At 47.2% G+C, this 21,731-nt stretch overlaps 1 protein-coding gene across 1 annotated transcript in view; it reads right to left on the bottom strand.

Moving 5' to 3' along the window:
- The window catches only part of CDC42BPB (CDC42 binding protein kinase beta), a 134,192-nt gene that overhangs the window by 24,448 nt on the left and 88,013 nt on the right, over positions 1–21,731 (bottom strand). Inside the window, exons 7-19 of the mRNA XM_004376703.2 lie at positions 21,451–21,651; positions 18,978–19,226; positions 17,088–17,167; positions 15,034–15,200; positions 14,835–14,954; positions 13,821–13,954; positions 12,286–12,528; positions 9,694–9,804; positions 7,312–7,556; positions 7,104–7,209; positions 6,612–6,736; positions 6,032–6,137; positions 617–765 (exon numbers count right to left, since the gene is read on the bottom strand). Of these exons, the coding sequence (XP_004376760.1) occupies positions 617–765; positions 6,032–6,137; positions 6,612–6,736; positions 7,104–7,209; positions 7,312–7,556; positions 9,694–9,804; positions 12,286–12,528; positions 13,821–13,954; positions 14,835–14,954; positions 15,034–15,200; positions 17,088–17,167; positions 18,978–19,226; positions 21,451–21,651 (2,036 nt within the window). The remainder of the gene's footprint in view (positions 1–616; positions 766–6,031; positions 6,138–6,611; positions 6,737–7,103; positions 7,210–7,311; positions 7,557–9,693; positions 9,805–12,285; positions 12,529–13,820; positions 13,955–14,834; positions 14,955–15,033; positions 15,201–17,087; positions 17,168–18,977; positions 19,227–21,450; positions 21,652–21,731) is intronic.

Raw genomic sequence — 21,731 nt, 5'->3', positions numbered from 1 at the left:
GGTGGACTCTCAACAAACATTTGTTGAATTTGTTGTTGTATAAAAACCACGTTCTTATGACTGCTTTAAGCTGGAAACAAAGTTTGAACAGGCATACCATCTTCAACCTGAATTTTAAATATTAGTGTCAGCTTCACAGGAAAATTCTAAGTTGGTAAACTGAACAGCCCAAGGTGATGGGAGGGCAGAGAGGGGCCTGTCAGATGTGTGGTGTCTCTTGTCCCACAGCATGTGGAAGACAAACACCTCTTCCCGCACTCAGAGATGCCCACGTCACACTAGGGACCCCCGCCCCTGTCCTCTGAAGCACTCACATGGACCGAGCGTGGGAGACTGGAGCACGTGCACCAGCCTCCGACCAGTGCTCATTTAGACACCTAGGAAGTGCAGAGACCACACCCCGCAGAGCTCCTGCCGGTCACCAGGCCCGGCTGCCCTCACAGCAGCCCTGTGAACAGGGTTCTCTTGCTTTCCAGCGTCTGCAAGGCTCAGAACTGGCCCCCGGCTGTGTGAACCCCAGCTCCCACCACACGACCCAACACAGCACACCCCAGCTCCCGCCGCGAATATGGCGCGCCCCAAGTCCCAGTGTGTGTCAGAACACAACATAAAGCACCTTTCGAAGGAGAGGTTTGCGTCTTTGACTTTCCGCAGCTCCTCCTGCACCAGCTGCTTGGCCCGGATCTCAGCCTCGAGCGCGGACTGCAGCTCCAGTCGGGCAGACATGTCCAGCTTCTGACTGCGGCGGACTTTCCACAGCGGGTCCTGCAGACAGTGGCCGAAACACCAACCCCACATTGCAGCAAGATGAATGCCTCCAAACAAGTGACTCATTGTTCTCTAACCTTAGGACCTTTACTATTACTTCAAATATTAATATTCAAGTATTATCTGCAGATATTAGCATGGTCCACTGGACCCAGTTTTAATTTTGATAGTTCATAAATTTTGTTTTTTCTTAGAGGTCTTCCAAACAAAAAAATTTACTTTTTAAATTTTTTTAGATGAAAAAAACAGGCTCTACCTTGCAATTTTCATATGGTCTATTGAATTCTTCTATAAACTTACGACACATTACGATATATTACTCATCTTAGTTTTCCTGTATCTTGGAACACATGGCCATTTCATCATACTAGGAATTATATAATTACATTACTCATCAATCACTTTGAGCTGTAACAAAATAGACTAAAATAGTAAGAAAAAGGAAGAATGATGGAACTGCCAGAAGGATGATGCGATAATGAAATAAACCATCTTGATGACTTCATCACCCAGTTTTCTTAACTGAGTGGCCCGATGGATTATGTCAGCTTTCAGGAAGGTATAAGAGCAGTCTGCGGACACCATCTTGGCAGCCTTTTTTTTTTTTTTTAACTTTCATTTAACACATCTGAGAATTCAGAATTTTTCCTTTTCAACCCATAACAACACAGAGAAGAGAATGGACAGAAGAATACATTTCACGATTAATAGACAATCGGAAGATGAGAGCAGAGGGGCAGAGCGCGGTGCTCTATCTGGACACTGATGCTGAGCGTGGCAGCGGTGACAGCGAGCGTGTAAGAGAACTCGGGGGGCCTCAGACGACCATATCCGAGATGGGTTTCACAAGCATCAATGACTGAATAATATACACACGTGAACAATATATTTACAAGGATAAAAAGGTAATGAATTCTCATCCAGTTAGTCTTTCAACAGGAAGAGCTATTCACAGAGTATTCTGCAACAAAGTCCCACCTATCCCATTTTGCTAACAGGATATGATGGTATTCTTTCATCTTTTATGATTTTTGTGTACAAAATTTATTTAATGCAGTTCATAAGTGCTGGTGTATATCTAAACAGGATTAGAAGGAAAGAGTATTAGTCTGGAAGCTCTGCTGAAACCTGCCTACCATGGGTGACCCTGCTGGCATTTAAATACTGGTGGCATAGCTTCCAGCATCACAGCAACACACAAGCCACCACAGTATGACAAACTAACAGATGAGTGGAGGAGCTTTCAGATGAAGACAGACTAGGAAGAAGGAGCTGGTCATCTCCTTTTGAAAAAACTGGCCAGTGAAAACCTTATGAATAGCAGTGAAACACTGTCTGATACGGTGCCAGAAGATGAGCCCCTCAGGTTGGAAGGCACTCCAGATATGACTGGGGAAGAGCTGCCTCCTCAAAGGAGAGTCAATCTTAATGATGTGGATGGAGAAGAACTTTCGGGACCTTCATTTACTGATGTGGCATGACTCAACATGAGAAGACACAGCTGCAAACAGCCATTAGTAATCAGAACGTGGAAGGTACGAAGGATGACTTTACGAAAATTGGAAGCTGTGAAAAATAAAGTGGAACATTTGTAGATCGATATCCTAGGCATTAGTGAGCTGAGATGGACTGATATTGGCCATTTTGAATCAGACGATCACGTGGTCTTCTGTGCCGAGTGACACACTGAAGAGGGACGGCGTCACATTCACTGTCAAAAGAACATGTCAGCGTCTATCCTGAAGTGCAATGCTGTCAAGAATATCCATACGCCTAAGAGGAGGACCTGTTATTCGAATTTACATACCAACTACCAATGCCACAGTAGAAAAAATTGAAGATTTTTACCAACTTCTGCAGTCAGAAATTGATCAAACATGCAATCAAGATGCATTGATAATTACTGGTGATTGAAATGTGAAAGTTGGAAACAAAGAAGGATCTGTAGTGGGACAACATGGTCTTGGTAACAGAAACAACGCTGGAGATTGCATGGTAGAATTTTGCAAGATCAATGACCTATTCACTGGAAATACTTTTTTTTCCAACAACATAAATGGCAACTATCCATGTGGACCTCAACAGATGGAATACACAGGAATCAAATCAACTACACCTGTGGAAAAAGACAATGGAAAAGCTCAATATCATCAGTCAGAATAAGGCCAGGGGCCAACTCTGGAACAGATCATTAATTGCTCATATGTAAGTCCAAGATGAAGCTGAAGAAAATTTAAAAAAGTCCATGAGAGCCAAAGTATGGACTTCAGTATATTCCACCTGAATTTAGAGACCACCTCAAGAACAGATTTGATGCACAACACTAATGATCGAAGACCAGATAAGATGTGGGATAACATCAAGGACATCATACATGAAGAAAGCAAGACATCACTAAAAAGACAGGAAAGAAAGAAAAGACCAAACAGGATGTCAGAGACTCTGAAACTTGCTCTTGAATACAGAGTAGCTAAAGCAAATGGAGGAAATGATGAAAAAACAGAGAATTTCAAAGGGCAGCTTGAGAGGACAAAGTGAAGTATTAAAATGACATGTGCAAAGACCTAGAGGTAGAAAAGCAAAAGGGAAGAACACATTCAGCATTTCTCAAGCTGAAAGAACTGAAGAAAAAATTCAAGCCTTGAGTTGCAATACTGAAGGAATCTATGGGGAAAATATTAAATGTTGCAGGAAGCAACAAAAGAAGATGCAAGGAATACAAAAAGTCATTACACCAAAAAGAATTGGTCCACGTTCAACCATTTCAGGAGGTAGCATACAATCAGGAACCAATGGTACTGAAGGAAGAGGTCCAAGCTGCACCGAAGGCACTGGCAAAAAACAAGGCTCCAGGAATCGACGAATACCAATTGAGACGTTTCAACAAATGGATGCAACACTGGAGTGCTCACTTGTCTATGCCAAGAAATTTGGAAGACAGATACCTGGTCAACCAACTGGAAGAGACCCATACTTGTGCCTATTCCAAAGAAAGGTGATCCAACAGAATGTGGAACATCATTAATATCACATGCAAGTAAAATTTTGCTGAAAATACTTCAAAAACAGTCGCAACAGTACATCGACAGATAACTGCCAGAAATTCAAGTCAAATTCAGAAGAGGACCTGGAATGAGGGTTATCACCGCTGACGTCAGATGGATCTTGGCTGAAAACAGAGAATACCAGAAAGCTGTTTACCTGTGTTTTATTGACTATGCAAAGGCATTTGACTGTGTGCATCACACCAAATTACAGATAACCTCGTGAAGAATGGGAATTCCAGAATGCTTAATTGTGCTCATGAGGAACCTGTACATAGGTCAAGAGGCAATCTTTCAAACAGAACAAGGGGATACTGTGTGGTTTAAAATCAGGAAAGGTGTGCATCAGGGTTGTAGTCTTTCACCGTACCTATTCAATCTGTATGCTGAGCAAATAATTCAAAAAGCTGGACTATGTGAAGAAAAACATGCCGACAGGATTGGAGGAAGACCTATTAACAACCTGTGACACGCAGATGACAAAACCTTGCTTGCTGAAAGTGAAGAGGACCTGAAGCACTTACTGAATAAGATCAAAGACAATAGCCTTCAGTATGGGTTACATTTCAACATAAAGAAAACAAAAATCCTCACAATTGTACCAATAAGCAACGTCATGATAAACGGAGAAAAGACTGAAGTTGTCAAGGATTCGATTTTACTTGGATCCACAATCAACGCCCACGGAAGCAGCAGTCAAGAAATCAAACGACGTACTGCTCTGGGCAAATATGCTGCAAAAGACTTCTTTAAAGCGTTAAACAGCAAAGTGATCACTTTGAGGACTTAGGCGTGCCTGGCCCAAGCCATGGTATTTTTTATCTCCTCATATGCATGAAAAAGTTGGACAATAAATAAGACTGAAGCATCGATGCATTTGAATTATGGTGTTGGCAAAGAATACTGAATATACCATGGACTGCCAGAAGAACGAACTAATCTGTCTTGTAAGAAGTACAACCAGAATGCTCCTGAGAAGCGAGGATCAGGAGGGATCAGTCCCTGGAGAAGGACATCATGCTTAGTACAGTAGAGGGTCAGAGAAAAAGAGGAAGACTCTCAATGAAATGGACTGACAACAGTGGCTGCAACAATGGACTGGAACATAGCAACGATCATGAGGATGGCGCAGGACCAGGCAGTGTTTCATTTTGTTATACGGATGGTGGCTCTGAGTCGGAAGCAACTCGACGGCACCTAACAACAACAACAACAGAAAGAAAGAGAAAACGCAGGAATGAAGAAACAGACTGATCATCCTAACTGGTGTTTATAAACCTAAGATTTTAAAATGAGAATGGCTTGCAAGTATGGCGCAAAGAACACAGCTGTATTTCTTTCTTTCAATAAAATTAACGAGTTGTCAACATTTTCAAATATATTGTGTTCTGACCATACAGGTGCAAGAAGAAGGAGATGCAATGGTAAGCTTGAACTACTCGAGACGGGTCTGACATCTGGAATCAGCATTTACAGGTGGATGTGGTCCAGGTTCATCCAGGACAGGGGAGGAGACGATAGCTGTATCCATAGGACACTACTCATGCGGGCAGACGCACCTTCGAACATCTGGGTTTACAAGTTTAGACTCTAGTTGAAATTTTTAATAATGCTGTGTTCACTGTCCCTCTATTCCTACTTTCGCAAATTATTCAGAGAATAACTTAACGTGTAAAAATATAAAAGGGTAAACTGAAGACAGGTTAGCAGTGAAGAGCAGAACGGGACCAGGGGCTGCGGACCAGGAGCTGCAGGCCAGGAGCATGCACTGGGCACGGACGGATGCTGCCCGGTCACCTGCCCACCCCACTTGCAGAGTCTGACAGTAATGTTTTCTCCGCTTTCAGCCCACAGGTTTAACAATCAGCCAGGGTTAGCCCAGTGCTTGCCATATTCTGGGAGCTCAAAAATAAACTATACTGACTGAAAGAATGGATAATTTAATGAAGATAATGAAGTTCCTGGAGGGCAGAAGCCAGTTCTGATCATTTCGGACTTGACAATTATTTGCTAATGAATGAAAGGTACAATTAGAAATCGAGATGTCCTGCCAAGTGACAAAATGCTGGCGCTCCTCAAGCTGGGGCCCACTTCCCTGGCCTTCACAAACGTCTTCTACATTGACGAACTGTCCGAGAAGTTCTTAACTGCCGCATTCATACTTAAAACCATGAATGAATACTGTAGTAATAAAAATGCACGGTTTAGGAAAAACCTACCAGTGTCCTTGATCCCAAACTAGAACTCCTCAAGGTCTCGAGCTCTTCGGTCATCTTAGAAGCAAGAGCTTGAAGATAACCCCGGGCGTCTTTCTCGTCACTGACCCTAAAGGAGGGAAGCAAAGCAGAGCTGGTTCCGTCTCACGAGCACAGCCGTCAGGCAGGAGCCGAGTAAGATGACAGCATCCCTGCCTTCCTACGACAGGAGTGACCCAGCTTCACACTAGCCCCCAACACCATTTACGTATGGCCCTGAATTAATGCTGTCAGTAACCAAGGGCCAGCCCCTAGCCCACTCTTTTAGTCCCCTTCCCTGCCTGTTTCACAGAGAACACGAGTTTCTGAACCAACAGTCTAAGCCAAGTCTGTTGATAAGATGGTGGGCTGGCTTCCCAGTGCTGGTCCAGTGTGATGGCCACAGGACAAACTGCTGCCCATACGTTAGGTATCAGGGGGACAGCCGCAAGACTGGGCCTCCACTTTAGAGGACCAGCGTGCGGGCTAAAAAACGGGGGTGAGGCTGAAGACAGTCCCGCAGGCCTGGAGAGTGTGGCTGTGGGGATCTGGCCGCGGCACCTACCACTGAATGATCTCCGCAATCTGGGCCTCCCAGTGGGCCACTGACTCCTTCTTGGCCGCCAGATCCTGCAGCTCATCTTCCAGTTGTCTATTCTGAGCTGTTAGTTTATCCACAAAGGAACAGAGCTGAAAGGAAACCATTTTGCCACACAAACCATTAATTCGGCATCCTTTAAGTCTGATGTTAGCATTATTAAAACTAAGTTTTCTGAAGATCCTGAAAGTTGTCTTTAATCTTCAAGAGATTTCTCCAACCAAAGTTCACAATAATGAATTCTTTGATAGGCTCTCACTTAAGTCATGTTTCAATTTCAACCTGAACCTAAAAGTGACAAAGTCAGTGAGTTCAGGTAACTGATGGAATAAAGCAACCATTTTAACCAATCAAACTTGTTCCTTCAATTAAAATCTTTAAAATACACACCAAGCTTCAAAGACCCAAGAATGAAGATCACTACTCCCTACACCATGCTAACTCGGCACTTTAAATTACCCTGTCATTTTCAGCAGTTAATTTCTTGTTTTCTTCAGTCAGCATTGCTCTTTCTCGTTCGTATTTATCTTTTACTGTGCCTACGGCCTCCTCCATTTCATTATGCCTAAGGAGATGAGGGAGAGAAAGAGCTTTGAGGATCCACAGCCCTGTGGACGTGGGTGTCCACGCGCGGGTGTGGGCTGCGGAGCACTGTGTGGAGACTCACCGCTCCCGCTTGGTCTTCTCTAGCTTGTCCTGCAGCATCAAGATCTCCTTCTGCAGGGCCAGCTGGTGGCTCTCTGAGTCATGCACCTCCTTCCTTACATTCTTTACTTCTAACACGTGGGAGGCTTCGCGTCTGACCAACTCCTCCTCATAAAATAAGACTTTCTTCTCGAGCTCAGACTTGATTTTGGAAATCTCTTGCTGATGCTCTAAGGTGGCACTGGAGCCTCGGCCTCCCTGTTTCACCTGGACACAAAGGTTACAACAATCGTCAGTCCTGTGTCCCCCGAGTGGCACGATGCTGCCCACCCCACGTGTACTACACTGTGTCAAAGCTGCTTCCTGACACTCACAGTGACGGCTCTGTGCCTGCTGCACCCAGGCACTGTACCCAGTGACTCAGGTGACCTCCTGGGAACGTGATCCTCACAATCACTGCAGGGCAGGTTTTAGGGGTGACACCACCTACCTTGCAGAGGCAATGCCCCAGGCCTGCCTGGGCCCCAGAGCCCTGTCGACACCACCACGCGGGCTCCAGGCCCACTGTGCCCGTGCAGTCGTTTACGTAAGGGCAGTTTGGCTGACTCGGCACTGGGCATCCTCTGCAAATGGGGATACCCCGAGTCTCTGCTCTCATGGGAAGAAGGAGAAAGACTGATGATGAGCCAGGAAGTAAGCCGAGAAGGCAGCCACAGGAGATGGGGTGACATATGGAAGGGCAAGGAAGGCATCTTCAGAGGGTGACGTATGAACTGGGACACAGGCCGAGGACAGACAAAAAGGGCAGAGGCACCAGGGTGAGGAGCAGTGAGGAGGGCAGAGGCACCAGGCTGAGGACGAGGGAGCAGTGAGGAGGGCAGAGGCACCAGGCTGAGGAGAAGGGAGGAGTGAGGAGGGCAGAGGCACCAGACTGAGGAGGAGGGAGGAGGGCAGAGGCACCAGAATGAGGAGGAGGGAGGAGTGAGGAGGGCAGAGGCACCAGGCTGAGGAGGAGGGAGGAGGGCAGAGGCACCAGGCTGAGGAGGGAGGAGGGAGGAGGCAGCAGGCTGAGGAGGAGTGAGGAGGGAGGAGGCACCAGGCTGAGGAGGAGTGAGGAGGGAGGAGGCACCAGGCTGAGGAGGAGTGAGGAGGGAGGAGGCACCAGGCTGAGGAGGAGTGAGGAGGGCCGAGGCACCAGGCTGAGGAGAAGTGAGGAGGGCGGAGGCACCAGGATGACGGGCAGTGAGGTGGGCTGGAGTTCGGTTTGCTTGAAGAACAGAGGACGCAAGGTGTGGCAGGCGTGAGCGAACTGGGGAGGAGCTGGAGACAGGACTGACCCAGCCAGGGCCAGCTCGGGGAGGGCCTGTAGGCAGTGTGAGGCAGGGGCCTACACTCCATGAGCTGGGGGTGGAGATGTGCTAACTGCAGCTCTCACGTGCTCCCTTGGCTGCCGTGAGGGGTGGGAGTGAAACAGGGAGACCCATCACAAGGTGTGTAGAGGTCAGGCAAACGCCAGGGTGGCCATGAAGACAATGGGAAGAAGCAAGTACTGGGGCGCTCTGGAGGGCAAGCTGTGGACTCCCCGATGGGCTACGTGCAGGGTGCAAGGGGAAGGAAAGTCTTGTGATCTCTATTTTCCACATAAGGACACTAACCAAAAAAACCCACTGCCGTCAAGTCAGTTCCGAGTCATAGTAACCCTACAGGATAGAGGAGAACTGCCCCATAGAGTTTTCAAAGAGCGACTGGTGGATTCAAACTGCCAACCTTTTGTTTAGCAGCCAAGTTCTTAACCACTTCACTGCCAGGCCTCCAGATAAGGATACTAAGGGTCAATAAATAAAGTCACTTAGCTGAGGCTGCACTGGACTCTCGTCACGACAGAGCCTGCTCCTCTAGCTCTGCTCGAGTCTTCCTGCCACCCTCTGGGCCCACTGGCTCCGTCTCAGCTGCCAGCCTGTCTGGGCTGCACCGGCAGTAATAGGGCATGGGCTTTAAGGGGCGTTTCCAGAACTGATGAATTTATACGTCAGCATATACAGAAGGCACTAGGTGCCAGTTTGCTAAGGTTTAATATAAACTGCTGGGAACTTTTAACTGGTAACTGAAAGGTTGGTGGTTTGAACCCACCAGCAGCTCTGCAAGAGAAAGATATGGTGATGTGTTCCTGTAAAGATTACAGCCTAGGGAAACCTACAGCGCAGCTCTACTGTCCCAATGAAAACTGAAAAATTGTAACAAAGACAGTTCATATCCTACCATTTCCCTGTATCTTGCTGGGAACAATCATGTGTATAAAGTACGGCCTGACAAGCACATTACTCGAGACCACTGCCGCTAAGAGTCAGTAAGGAAAAAACTGTTCTCTCTCTCTGGTAGAATAAAGGTCCTAGCCAAGCACTACCTTGAGGGCCTCAAGCTCACTTTCCATTTGCTTGGAGAAGTTCTCGCTGTGTTCGCGGAGCTTGCGCTCCTTTGAAGCCTCGGCAACAGCATCCTCGAGCTGAGCTTCCAGCTATGAAAAGGAGAAAACCCACTTGTTATTAACACAAAACTAGCACCACTGCGCCAACTAAATCTCTACCCAAAAGGACCTCTCAGTGAACAAAATCTTGAAAGATCTTTGTATTTCTTCAGCCTTCATCAAATTTTATCACAAGTTAAAAGTTGAGAAATATACTTCAGGGCTTAAACTAGGATGGCTGATTAGTAATAAAACAAGCTTAAAATCTAATTTAAATTGATGATTTGGTATTATCATTCCATCCATAATTGGAACACTAATTTTTTTCTGCGGGGGTGGGAGTATTACGGGTAATTTTTTTTTTTTTATTGTTGTAGTTTAAATGAAGTTTACATTTCAAGTTAGTCTCCCATACAAAAATTTACACATACATTGTCATGTGACCCTAACTGCTCTCCCTATACTGTGACAGCGCAGTCCTCCTTTCCACCTGATTCCCCATGTCTATTCAGCTAGCTCCTAACCCTCTCTGCCTTCCCATCTCCCCTCCAGACAGAAGCTGCCCGTTTGTAGCTACTTCAGCTAAGAGGCACACTCCTCACGAGTATCACTTAATATCCCACAGTCCAGTCCAATCCCTGTCTGAAGAGGGCCTTGGAAATTGTTTTAGTTCTGGGCTGATAGAGAATCTAGGGGCCATGCTTTCTGGCGTTCCTCCGGTCTCAGTCAGACCATCAAGTCTGGTCTTCTACTAGAATCTGAGTTCTGCACCCCACCTTTCTCCCGCTCTATCAGGGACTGTCTGTTGTGTTCCCTGTCAGGGGGGTCTTTGGTGGTAGCCGGGCACCATCTAGTTCTTCTGGTCTCAGGCTGATGAAGCTTCTCGTTTATGTGGCCCTTTCTGTCTCTTGGGCTAATACTTTCCTTGTGTCTCTGGTGTTCTTCACTCTCCTTTACTCCAGGTGTTTGGGACCAACTGATGCATCTTAGATGGCCATCTGCAAGCTTTTAAGACCCCAGATGCCACTCACCAAAGTAGGATGCAGAACATTTTCTTAATAAGCTTTGTTATGCCAATTGACCTAGTTGTCCCCTGAAAGCATGGTCCCCAGATCCCTACCCCTGCTACTCTATCCCTCAAAGTGTTTGACTATATTCAGGAAACTTCTTAGCTTTGGTTTAGTCCAGTTGTGCTGACTTCCCCTGTAGTGTGTGCTGTCCTACCCTTCACCTAAGATAATACTTGTCTACTACCTAGTTAGTGAATAACCCTCACCCTACCTCCTCACCCTCATAACCATCAAAGAATATTGTGTTCTAGGAACACTGATTTTAATTAAGGGTTTCATCACCTGAGTTGTAGTCAGCTATTTCTCCAAATACATTTGTGTTGCAAAACAAAATGTCTAAGAAGAAAACAAACAGGCGCTCTGAGGTTAAATGACAAAGAGACCTGAACTTAGAAGGAACAAGAGCATGCTCGTTCCAATTAATATTGTTTATCAAGTCAATTTTGGAGACTTGGTGGCGAAGTGGTTACAGACCTTGGCTGCTAACCAAAAGGTAAACAGTTTGAATCCACCAGCCGCTCCTTGGAAACCCTATAGGGCAGTTCTACTCTGTCCTATAGGGTCACTATGAGTTGGAATCGACTCAACGGCAATGGGTTTGGGGTTATTTTTAAAATCAGGTCAATTTTGGTAGAATTTTAAACTAAATATCACTTAAATATGCTACCCATTAAGAGTAGCTCATTCAGAGTATCTAGGGCAGCAGCTCTCAGAGGGGGTCTGAGAACCCTGGGGTCCCTGAGAGCCCTCAGGGGTTCTGTGAGGCCCTTTCTTTTCCAGTGGCCTGTCTGAGGAGTTGGCTTTCTTCATGGGCTTCAGCAAAAACAACAAGTCACAACAGAAACTGTGCTCATGAAGCCATTTTCAATTTAGCCAGACATTAAAGAAAATTACAAAAACATAAAAAATGCCACTCTTCTAAATATTTTTTTGCTTGGGAAAATAGTTATTTTCATAAAAAATATTTATGTTTAAAACATGTAACGGGCTTACTGTTCTAAGTTTTAAATGAATTAGTAAGTACTAAAAAAAAGTCTGTTTTAATTTCCAATATGGTACATATTAAGACATAATCTACATGAACAAAAGCTCCTGAGGTCTTTGTTTCTGACAGCGTAAAGGAGTCCTGGGACCAAAAAGCTCCAGAACCACCGACCCAGGGTACCTGACTTGACCCCTGCTCTGTATCTGCCCACGGTCCTGACTACAGGTGCTCAGTTGTGCCAGCCACGCCCTATCACACCAATTTCTGCCCGTTTTCAAAAATCTGTACTGCAGGAACCTTTTAATAAATTCAGAAATAGATATCGAGGGGGAGAAACCCAGAACTATGTTTGGTAGTTCAACTGAGCTTCACATAAAATCTAAGACCCATTTTAGAGTAATTTATGTAACACTGCAGTCAACGTTTCAAAGGTGGTTTCACAGGTGCTCTATGAAGACCAATCCACAGGAAAGCTACCTCCTTCCTGGATTTCTCGGATCTGCGCATCTCCTGCCGCAGCGAGTCCACTTTCTGCATGGCCACCTCCAATTCCTCCTCCTTGTCGCGCAGCTGCCGGGAAACCTTCTGCTTCTGGGAGCGGAGCTCGGCCATGCGCTCGTTGAGCTCGGAGAACTCCTGCAGCGCCAGCTTCCGCTGCTGGTGGGCATCTTTGAGCTCCTTGGCCTGGGACTTCAGCCGCTCTGAAGTTTCCACCAGTTGCTGAACAAAAAGAATTGTATACACTTCACACTGGTTCAACGAAGACCCGGAAGGCTTCAAGTTCAGTCTCCCAGTGCTGATTGCAGATCACAGCCATACAGCCAGGCACTCACCTTCTCTGCAAAGGCCCTGTTGCTCTACCCCAGCAAGACATGCAAGCAGCTGAAGGTCTGCCTGGTCAGCTGCCAAGCACCACCCAGCACCAGGAAAGACCCTCCTCAAACATGGGAGCAGCTGGTCATGGCAGGAAGCAACCCACAGCTCTCCCTGTGTCATCTGCACGATCACAAGGGGGATGAACCATAACATGGGCACTCACACTTAAACTCCACTATAATCAGAAAAGGGTACGATACACAAAAATGCTTATGATGTAAATCAAAGAGTGAAAAACATGTGTACAAAGGATCACTGGATGGCTGATCTTCACTAGGGCTTGAGGTGGGAATGCCAGTCGGTCCTCAGGGTTGAATCAAAATCTGGCCTTGCCAATGGCAGCACTAACAACCCTCGCCTCCCTGCAGCCCATCGAGCCAACACACTGGCTGTCCATGTACTTCAGCACCTGCTGCTCTGAGGTTGGATGTGAACCTGACCTGGTGGGGAAGGTAGGGACTCACCTCCACCAGGTCCCTGGGCCTGGCTCAGGGCAAGTTGGGTGACTGCTCACAGCAGGGGGTCCCACCCGTCCCCACCCCTCAATGCATTACTGCTGGTGATAAAACTTAAAAGACAATTTGGTTTCGAAATTCTGTACATTTTAGGGAAATTCACAAACTACAGGTTGAACTACTTAAGTGTATAAATTAATGTATTTAGAAAACACACCCCTCAGTGTGGTGTTAGTAAGTGTTTGAGACATAGTTCGACATATTTGCTGAAAATGAATTTCATAGAACAGTTACTGGGGGTGGGGGATCACCCAAATTCCAACAGATCATTATCAGAGCGGTGGCGTGGTGGAGTGGGGTGGGCAAGGACGGCTCAGGTGCCGTGGACGCTGTGAGTGTCGGGAAACCCTCGTGTCCTCCCACCTCCCTTTCCTTCAAGATGGGGGGAAACGCCACTGACTCTGCAGGTGGGGTGAAGGGGAGAGATGGTGATACACAGAGAGTGCCAGCTGCAGGCCAGGCACGCGAGCTGGCGATGGGACGGGGGCCCGGGGCGGCTTCGCTCCCACCCGCCGCAGGCAGCCTGACGTGTGAAGAGGTCTTTTGACATTGCCATGAACTCAGCCTTGCACACTGTGCAACCTCTTTTAAGCCTTTCTTGAACAAACGGAACCCGGCTACCTTGTGGAGGTCCTCCTTCTCCTGCCGCGCCACACGGTACTGCTTCTCCAACCCCTTCAGCCGCTGTGCGGAGTCCTCGTGCTCTTGGCGGAGCACCGCAGCATCCTCACGCTGTCGCTCGAGCCTGCTGGAATCTGGGCCGAGGCAATAACAAATTGTGTTGCTTTATATGCATGGACAGCCAACACTTTGTGGTACCTGATGCTTACTGACAGTAAATTATTTAATATTCCGTAACAGTCTTTCTCATGTCAAGGCTTTTTTGACCTTCACACACACAGAAGTGCCCTGCATGTACAGAAGCCGACTCTAATCGCCTGTTGAGCAGCATCTCTTTCCAGACTGAGTTCTAGGCTGCACTCCCCCGCCCGTCCGTCTCACTCCCTGCTGCGGGAGGCCGCACAGGGCCTGGCCCCTGCATGGGTGCAATAAAGGCTCCATTAAATAACGGACTCAGTTAAAGGCTTCTTCTGGATCAGAGTGGTGAGGTTCAGATAGGCAATGGAAAGACAATGACAGACTCAAGGTGTGACGAGGAGGTGAGAGCCAAGTGCAGAGTCAGCCCGTATCAGGGTCAAGGTTAAGGCTGAAAAACTGTGGGGAGTCTTTAGGAAGCTTTGATAGCCATGGGACCACGAAAGAAAGATGGTCACGACAAACCTAGCACCTAAAATACTGAAATGTGGGCTCAATTTAGAGAAAGACAGAAATAAGTACAGCAATTTCCTTGCAAAGCTGCCCAGAGGAAAACAAAGCTAGACAACTGCGAACTATCCTGAGAGGTTTAGAAATAAAACATTAGATACTGATTGATTCTAGCCAGTAACTATAAAACTATATTAGAATCAATCAAGCTGGATAAAATTATTTTAAATATGTTGACAAAATACCAGAACTCTAAACACAATGCTGAAACTTTTCTTTTCCATCTTATGGAAGGGACTCTCAAAATCTCCTCTGAAGAGATTAATGTCCGAGAACAGAAACAAAGCTGCTGCATTCTGTAATGCTCACCTGCCATTCTGTTCTTCAGACGCTCAATTTCCTCATTCAGCTTTTTGATTTCTTTGTCTCGGTTGGAGTTTCCCAGGGCTCGAGCTGAACTGTGAAGGGACTGGACGGTCTGTGTGGACTCTGTGGGTGAGAGAGATACCGGCATGAGCGCAGGCCGTGGTATGGTGACTGGTGCGCCCACAGGGGCCAGCCCACTCACCTTGCAGCTTCCTGCTCAGCTCCAACTTCTCCTGCTCCAGCCTCCGGATCCTCCTCTCGTAAGCCTCGATCTGCAGGCTGTTCTCCAGGCCACGCTGCACGTCCTCGTCCTTGGTCAGGGTGCTGGACTGCATCATGTTCCTCAGGGAGCCACGGTCTGAGAAGGAGCTGGAAGACAAGGCAAAGAGGCTCCTCACTCCACTGCCGGCGTGCTGTGAGGTCACTAGCATTAAACACTTCCCGGGACGAAAGCTGGCCCTTTAAATCAGCAAACAAAAACACCTGTGGAAAGATAGCACTGCTTAGACAAGACTTTCCTTCCTGTAAATGACTAGATGATCAACATTGGACTGAGAAGGAGGCTTCTTCAGAGCTGGTCAAAAGAAGACACTTCTGCAAAGGAGGGGGACTTAACTTCTAAATCATCACCTACACTCCCCTAGAAATGCGAGAACAAAAGGTACCTCTGGGCAACAAGCTGTGTTGGTGGGCCGCTGGGCTGCAGGACAGTCCTCCCACTGGGCCCAGCCCGAGGATATAAGAAGGCGGCCAGAACAGCGTGGGCCACCTGGGTGATCTGGGGACAGCTCCTCCAACTCTTTGGGGTGCCTCTTCTTTATCTGTGGACTCAGGAACCTTCATGGTCCCTCCAGATGTCAGCCCTGACAAGCACAGCTCAGCTACTCACCAGGGACCAGCTGACTTACAAACACACACTGGGGCTGCACACCATTATCTTGCTTAGCAGCTGAATTTCCAGACTGTTTCACAGTTAGTTCTGCTTAGCCTTCTATGTGACAACGACTTCAGCAGAGTTTTCTGAGTTCCTCCATGGAGTCCACTAAAGGCGCTAAGCACACGTGTATACGTTTATTTTCAAATGACTGAAAACCAGGCTGAGGCCCGGGTGCTGTCCCTCCAGCACCCTGGGGGGCTGTCACGGGAGGGAGCCCTGGGGTGTCTGATGAGCACCCCCATGAGTGGGGACACCAGGAAGGTCAAAGGCCTCTGTGATGGGGACAATAAATCCTTAAGTCCACTGCATCCTACAAAGCTTCCTGCAAGCTAGGCAGCATCAGCCATCACTTTGGCTTAAGTGCTATTTAGCCCGGAATCTCACACCAGAAAAGACTGTCTACAAGCTCAAGCGGAAGTATCACCTCTGCTTGAAGATGTTCAGTACCTGAGTACTGGAACAGTCCATCAGGCACTCTGGAAGTATTGCTCTATTTCTCCAGTCTTTCTTCCTAACCCCTCTCCCCTGGAACCCATATGGCCACCCCAGGAAGCACCACTGTGCCAGGAGGCCCAATTGGGGTCAAGGCCAACAGGCAAAATGCCCGCCACAGACTGCACTCCAACTCTGCCAATGGGATCTACCAGGCAGAGGCAAACGTTCTTACACAAGCAAGCACAGTGCTCTGAGGGGAGATGGCTCTCGCCCAGCACGACCAGGAACCAGGGACTGATGGCTGTGGCCACCGACTTTCCTACCAACAAACCTGGCCAACACTGATGCCCCATAAGTCAGATAAGCTATGACCCAGGGCCTGCTTTTGTACAGTCCGTAAGCTAAGAGTGGTTGACATGCTTAAATTTAAAAGGGGAAGAATAAACAAGAAGAAAGAAGGAATCAGAGGGAATAATGATAATATAAAACCCAAAACCAAACCCACTGCTGTCAAGTCGATTCTGACTCATAGTGACCCTACAGGACAGAGTAGAACCGCCTCATAGGGTTTCCAAGGAGCAGCTGGTGGATTCGAACTGCCGACATTTTGGTTAGCAGCCAAGCTCTTAACCACTTCACCACCAGGTGAATAATATAGGCTAGACCAACAATAATTTAGGATAGACCATAAGCAGCCACAAAGCCCATTACTACCCGCCCTTTACAGAAAGAGTCTGCCAACTCTTGATGTACGTGATCCCATGCAGACACCAGGTGTGCCTTTTTAAAGGACAAAACCACTAGCCATGACTCCCCTGAACAATGCCCTCCACCATCCCCCAACATAAGCATACACCCATGGGGAGAGAGAAATCTGGACCTACCTTTCTGTTGTGAATGTAAAACCAATGAACGGCAAATGCAATCCAGAAAAGCCTGTATGAGACCCAGGAGGTAATATTTCCTGCACAAGAACACACACAATATAAGTGAACTCTATGTTCAAACAAATGGGGGGAAAAAAGAGGAAAAGATGTACAAAAGTGACTGTTAAGAGTGTGCCAGGCAGAAAGGGACAGGAGCTGCTTGAATAGACACAGGAAATTTGAGGTGGAAAGGAGTGTGCTGTCACAGTACAGGGAGAACAACCAGGGTCGCATAACAATGTATGTATAAATTTTTTGTACGAAAAACTAACTTTAACTGTAAACTTCCACTTAAAGCACAAAAAAAAAAAAAAAAAAAAGTGTGCCAGGGAGAACCGTGTGGCTCTCCAGAATGTTGATTCCATGGTGTGGTGTGCATGCGAGCTTAGTTCTGGCAAATCTTTACACTCTTCATTCCTGGCTCTACCACTGAATGTACAACGCAGTCAATGGGGTAAACGCACTGTTTCTGAGGACGATAGTGTCAAAAGCCAAACCTAACCCAGGTTAGTGATATGCAAACGCTTTTCAGGCCACAGGAGCCACAACTCAACAAAATCCTGTGCAGAGACTAACACTGTGGACCAGGGTGAAGTCACTCTGACAAACACAGGGGCAGAGGTCTGGGAACGCTCAGACTCCTGGCTTGAAACAGAGGCCAAAAGCACAGGGAAGAGATCTGGAGCCCAGTGTTAGACTGTTGAGACAAGCTTATCATAACTCTATTTTTCAGTTTGAGGATCCTTCCTTATTCAAAATAAATCCAGAGTTAAATCTATCTGGGACATTTTGGCATGGAAACACTTTCTTTAGAGTCTAGGAAAAGTCCTTTCCACGTAACACTTTCTTGGTCTTTTCTCCAATTCTGCTCTTGTTCTGAATGTGGAGCCATCAAATCAAGTTTGAAGTGTAAATAGACAACTTTGTCAATGAGCTACAAGGGGCACTTAGTAGTTTCTCCTTAAGAACCTCTGTTCCATTTTGAGGCTGTTAAACAGTCAATAGTTTTCCCAAGGTCATTCATTTCAAGAGGTTGGAAGGGACAAAACATTCACCAAATGGGACTTCTTTAGTAGGAGAAATTCTCTAAGGTAAGGAGCAATAGTAAAGATTTTTCTCTCACTGGGTTAAACCTCAGTTTCTCTACCCCTAAACCGAGCCACATGTTTGTACTAAAAATTTGGGTCTGATGAGGCCAAAATAATTTTACAACACATGAGCAAAATGCTACTGGGCCCAAGGTGCTAACTATGTCTAAGCCAGCCATCTACCCCGGCCTTGTCAGACCACAGCAGTACAACACACGAGCCCCTGAGCCAAACCAATTTGGAAAATCCATGATCTGAAATGTCAGTGGAAAGACTCAAAATCCGCATATCATCACTTCACTCCTGAACTCCTGATGTGTAAAGAAACAGAAATCTAGACACTGGAAACCTAAGACGGTCAAGAGATTCAACATGCTCTCCTATGCGGGGTAACGGAGCAAGCAGCAGGCTGGACAGCCAGACAGAAGCCAGGCCCATGACAGAGCTGCAGTGGGATCCAGTATGGTAAGTATAAAGCACCATGAAAATACAAGCGAAAGCATTTCTGATGTGTTCTAAAACAAGAGCCATTTAACTCAATTTTGCTCACGCTGAGGGGTTCATCAATTCTAAAGGGACATTTAGGACCATGGTGAGGGTTAGAACAGCATGTGTACTTCCTTTAGACAGTTGCCAGATTTAAAAAAAAGAAATCAGTCCAGCTGTAAGGCTCACTATCCTGATAAGCAACACCTTCAACACCATCTGAGCTTCTTGGCCCCACTGTGGAGCATGCTGAGTCATGTGGCTTTACACTCACGGTGTTCCTCAGCACGTCGTCATCCACGTCGAAGTTGGACGTGTCGGAAGGGCTGCTAACATCTGGAATGTAAGGTGCTTCTAGGTTTCGTATGTTTTCCCAATTTAGGCCTTCAAAAAATGCGTGCTTTTTGAAATCCTCTATCCCATTCTGCCCCAGACGGTGCTCTCTGCTGCAGATGAGCCTCTGAATGAGGTCTTTCGCTTCTTCAGATACGTCCGTGACGTGGGAAGGGAACTGGAATCGCTCCTGAGGGCAGAAAACAGTGAAAAGTTGAGACTCATTCAGAAAAATCTAAGCTGTACAGACATTCCAGAAAATAAAGTAGAAATAAATACAGTGAAACCTGTGAGAGCCCGAACTCGATGGGACTGCCTTGTTGGTCTGGGTCTCGTAAGTCTTCTACCTTTAAAAGGGTGCAGTCTTACCGTTTTTCTATCGCTCTCTACTGGTGGAAAATATTTGGGTTTTCCTTCTCTGACAGGTTTCTGCCTTACGCAAGGTCCCACTTTCCCAAGTTTTACTGTTGCTCTAGACAGCAGTCATTTCTTATTTCATGGTAACTAGATGCAAACCCGAGCTGAAGAATTCAGAAATTCAGAACAGCAAACACCATTATTAGGCTTACTGGGTCTGTTTGTGGCAGACTCGTTACCACACTGCGTGTAAATTAAAACAATAATCAATGTTCCCCATCCAAGGGGCAGACTGTTGACAACGTGCTCTTGGGGAACTGTCAACTGGCACGGCCCTGGCAGAGTGCATCTCACCAACATCTGTGACAATTCTACATCTGGAAACGTACTCTGTGGAAGTACTCACAAATAGAAAACAGAACATGTTCATAACATTATATTTTAACCAAGGAAAACGCAAATTACCTAAATGTCTTTCAAAAACGGACTTGGTAATAAAAGATATGGTGTGTGTGTATGCACGAGCGCGCGCACACACACACGGGATGGAACATTTCAATGTGTTGACGTGGAAAGATGTCAAGAACAGATTGATCAAAACAGTCTGGCTGTATGAAGTACGGAAGTCTCTGGGTGGTGCAGACGATGAACGCGCTCAGCTGCTAACCAAAAGACTGGAGGTTTAAGTTCACCCAGAAGCCCCTCAGAAGAAAAGACCTGGCGATCTACTTCTGAAAAAACAACCATTGAAAACCTGGTAGAAAACAGTTCTACTCTGACATACATGGGGTCGCCATGAGTCTGCGTTGACTCAATGGCAACTGGTCTATGTAGTGTGAATGTCATTTATTTACACACACACACTAATCTTGGCTTGTGGGCCTATGCACAGAGCCTGTGCCCCCCGGCTGCCTGTGTTCCCTCATCTCCAGACCTCACTGTTCCATCTATAAAAGAGAGGTTAGCAGCAGCACTGACTTCAGGGGCTGGTGTGGAGATTAGATGAGATACTGCACAACAAGCCTCCGAGCAGGCCACGCAGGGGCCCTGGGGAAGCGTGTGCTCTTAGCATCAAACCCCTAATTGTTACCTGAACAGCATTTATCACTGGAGAAGTGGGGAGGAGTGATATCCACCAGCTACCGTATGCAATTCTGATTGACTGGATTTTAGAGGATGCATATATTAATTTATAAATGAAAAATATATTTCCACTTTGGAAAAAAATTTTGCAGTGTAACTTTTGCTTTGATTTGGAGCTAGGTGGAAACCATTTGCCACATCTAGTGCTGGTCTCTTCCCTCCACGAGCCATCAGCTGGAGAAGCTGGGGGCAGGTCCACGGCCACCAGGCACGTTTCTGGGATACGTGTGTGGGGAGCGGGGCAGAGCAGGCAGGGAAAGGAGATGCTGGAGGCAGGCTGATGAAGAGGGAGGAGATGGCATTACAAAGGCATACCTGACTAAGGAGAATACAGAAAAAGAAAAATGACAAAAAAGGGAAATAAAAAAAGAAGGAAAGAAGTGAAGGCAACATCGAAGTGAAAACGACAGCCAGGAGAGGAAAAGGAAAAAAGGAAACGGGGCCCAGGAGGACAAGGACTGCTCTGCTGGGCCGTGTGACCAGTTAGTGACAGTGACTCCTGGGAGAGCAGGCTGAGAATCCGAGTTGGCACCTGACTGACAAAACCAGACCCACAGGTCCAACTGCCTACCTGGCCCCTCCCACCAGCTGCCCCACGCCTCCCTCCCTGGCCCAGCCTCCACCGAAGCCCCTTCTCCTCCAGGGACTCTGGGCTCAAAGAACACCATCGTCCCCACTTAAGGCCCAAACTGGAAACCAGGAACCACCTTGCCACTTCCCTTCTCTCATGCCACATCCACCACGCCTGCAGCTCAAGCGGATCCTACACCTGCACTCTCCCTGTCCTGATCGCCACCTGCCTTGCCCAAGCACCCCGGTCCCCTCCTGCCCTCCTCCTCCCTCCAGGCTCGCTGCTCTCTTTACCCCGGGCCTGTGCCTGGGCCCTGGGAGAAGTGGGAAACACAGCATCTTACTTCATGATTCATGATCTTTCCGTAGGTCTCCACAAGCGACTCGGCGTAGAAGGGCGTCTCTCCATACAGCATCTCGTACATGCAGACCCCCAGGGACCACCAGTCGCACTCGGGGCCGTACTTGCCCATGCCGTCCTCCATGGCCTGCAGGATCTCCGGGGAGATGTAGTCGGGCGTGCCCACGGCCACGGAGGACTGGACCTGGGAGAGGAAGCTGGGTTTAGGGAGACCCTCGGACATCTTCAACTGCACATTAACTACCTTCTCTAAAATAGGGACAC

This window comes from Trichechus manatus, unplaced genomic scaffold (assembly GCF_000243295.1).
Source record: "Trichechus manatus latirostris isolate Lorelei unplaced genomic scaffold, TriManLat1.0 scaffold00045, whole genome shotgun sequence".
Classification (NCBI taxonomy): Eukaryota; Metazoa; Chordata; class Mammalia; order Sirenia; family Trichechidae; genus Trichechus; species Trichechus manatus.
Note: the sequence above shows the minus strand (reverse complement) of the source record. Positions and strands in the feature narration are given on the sequence as shown.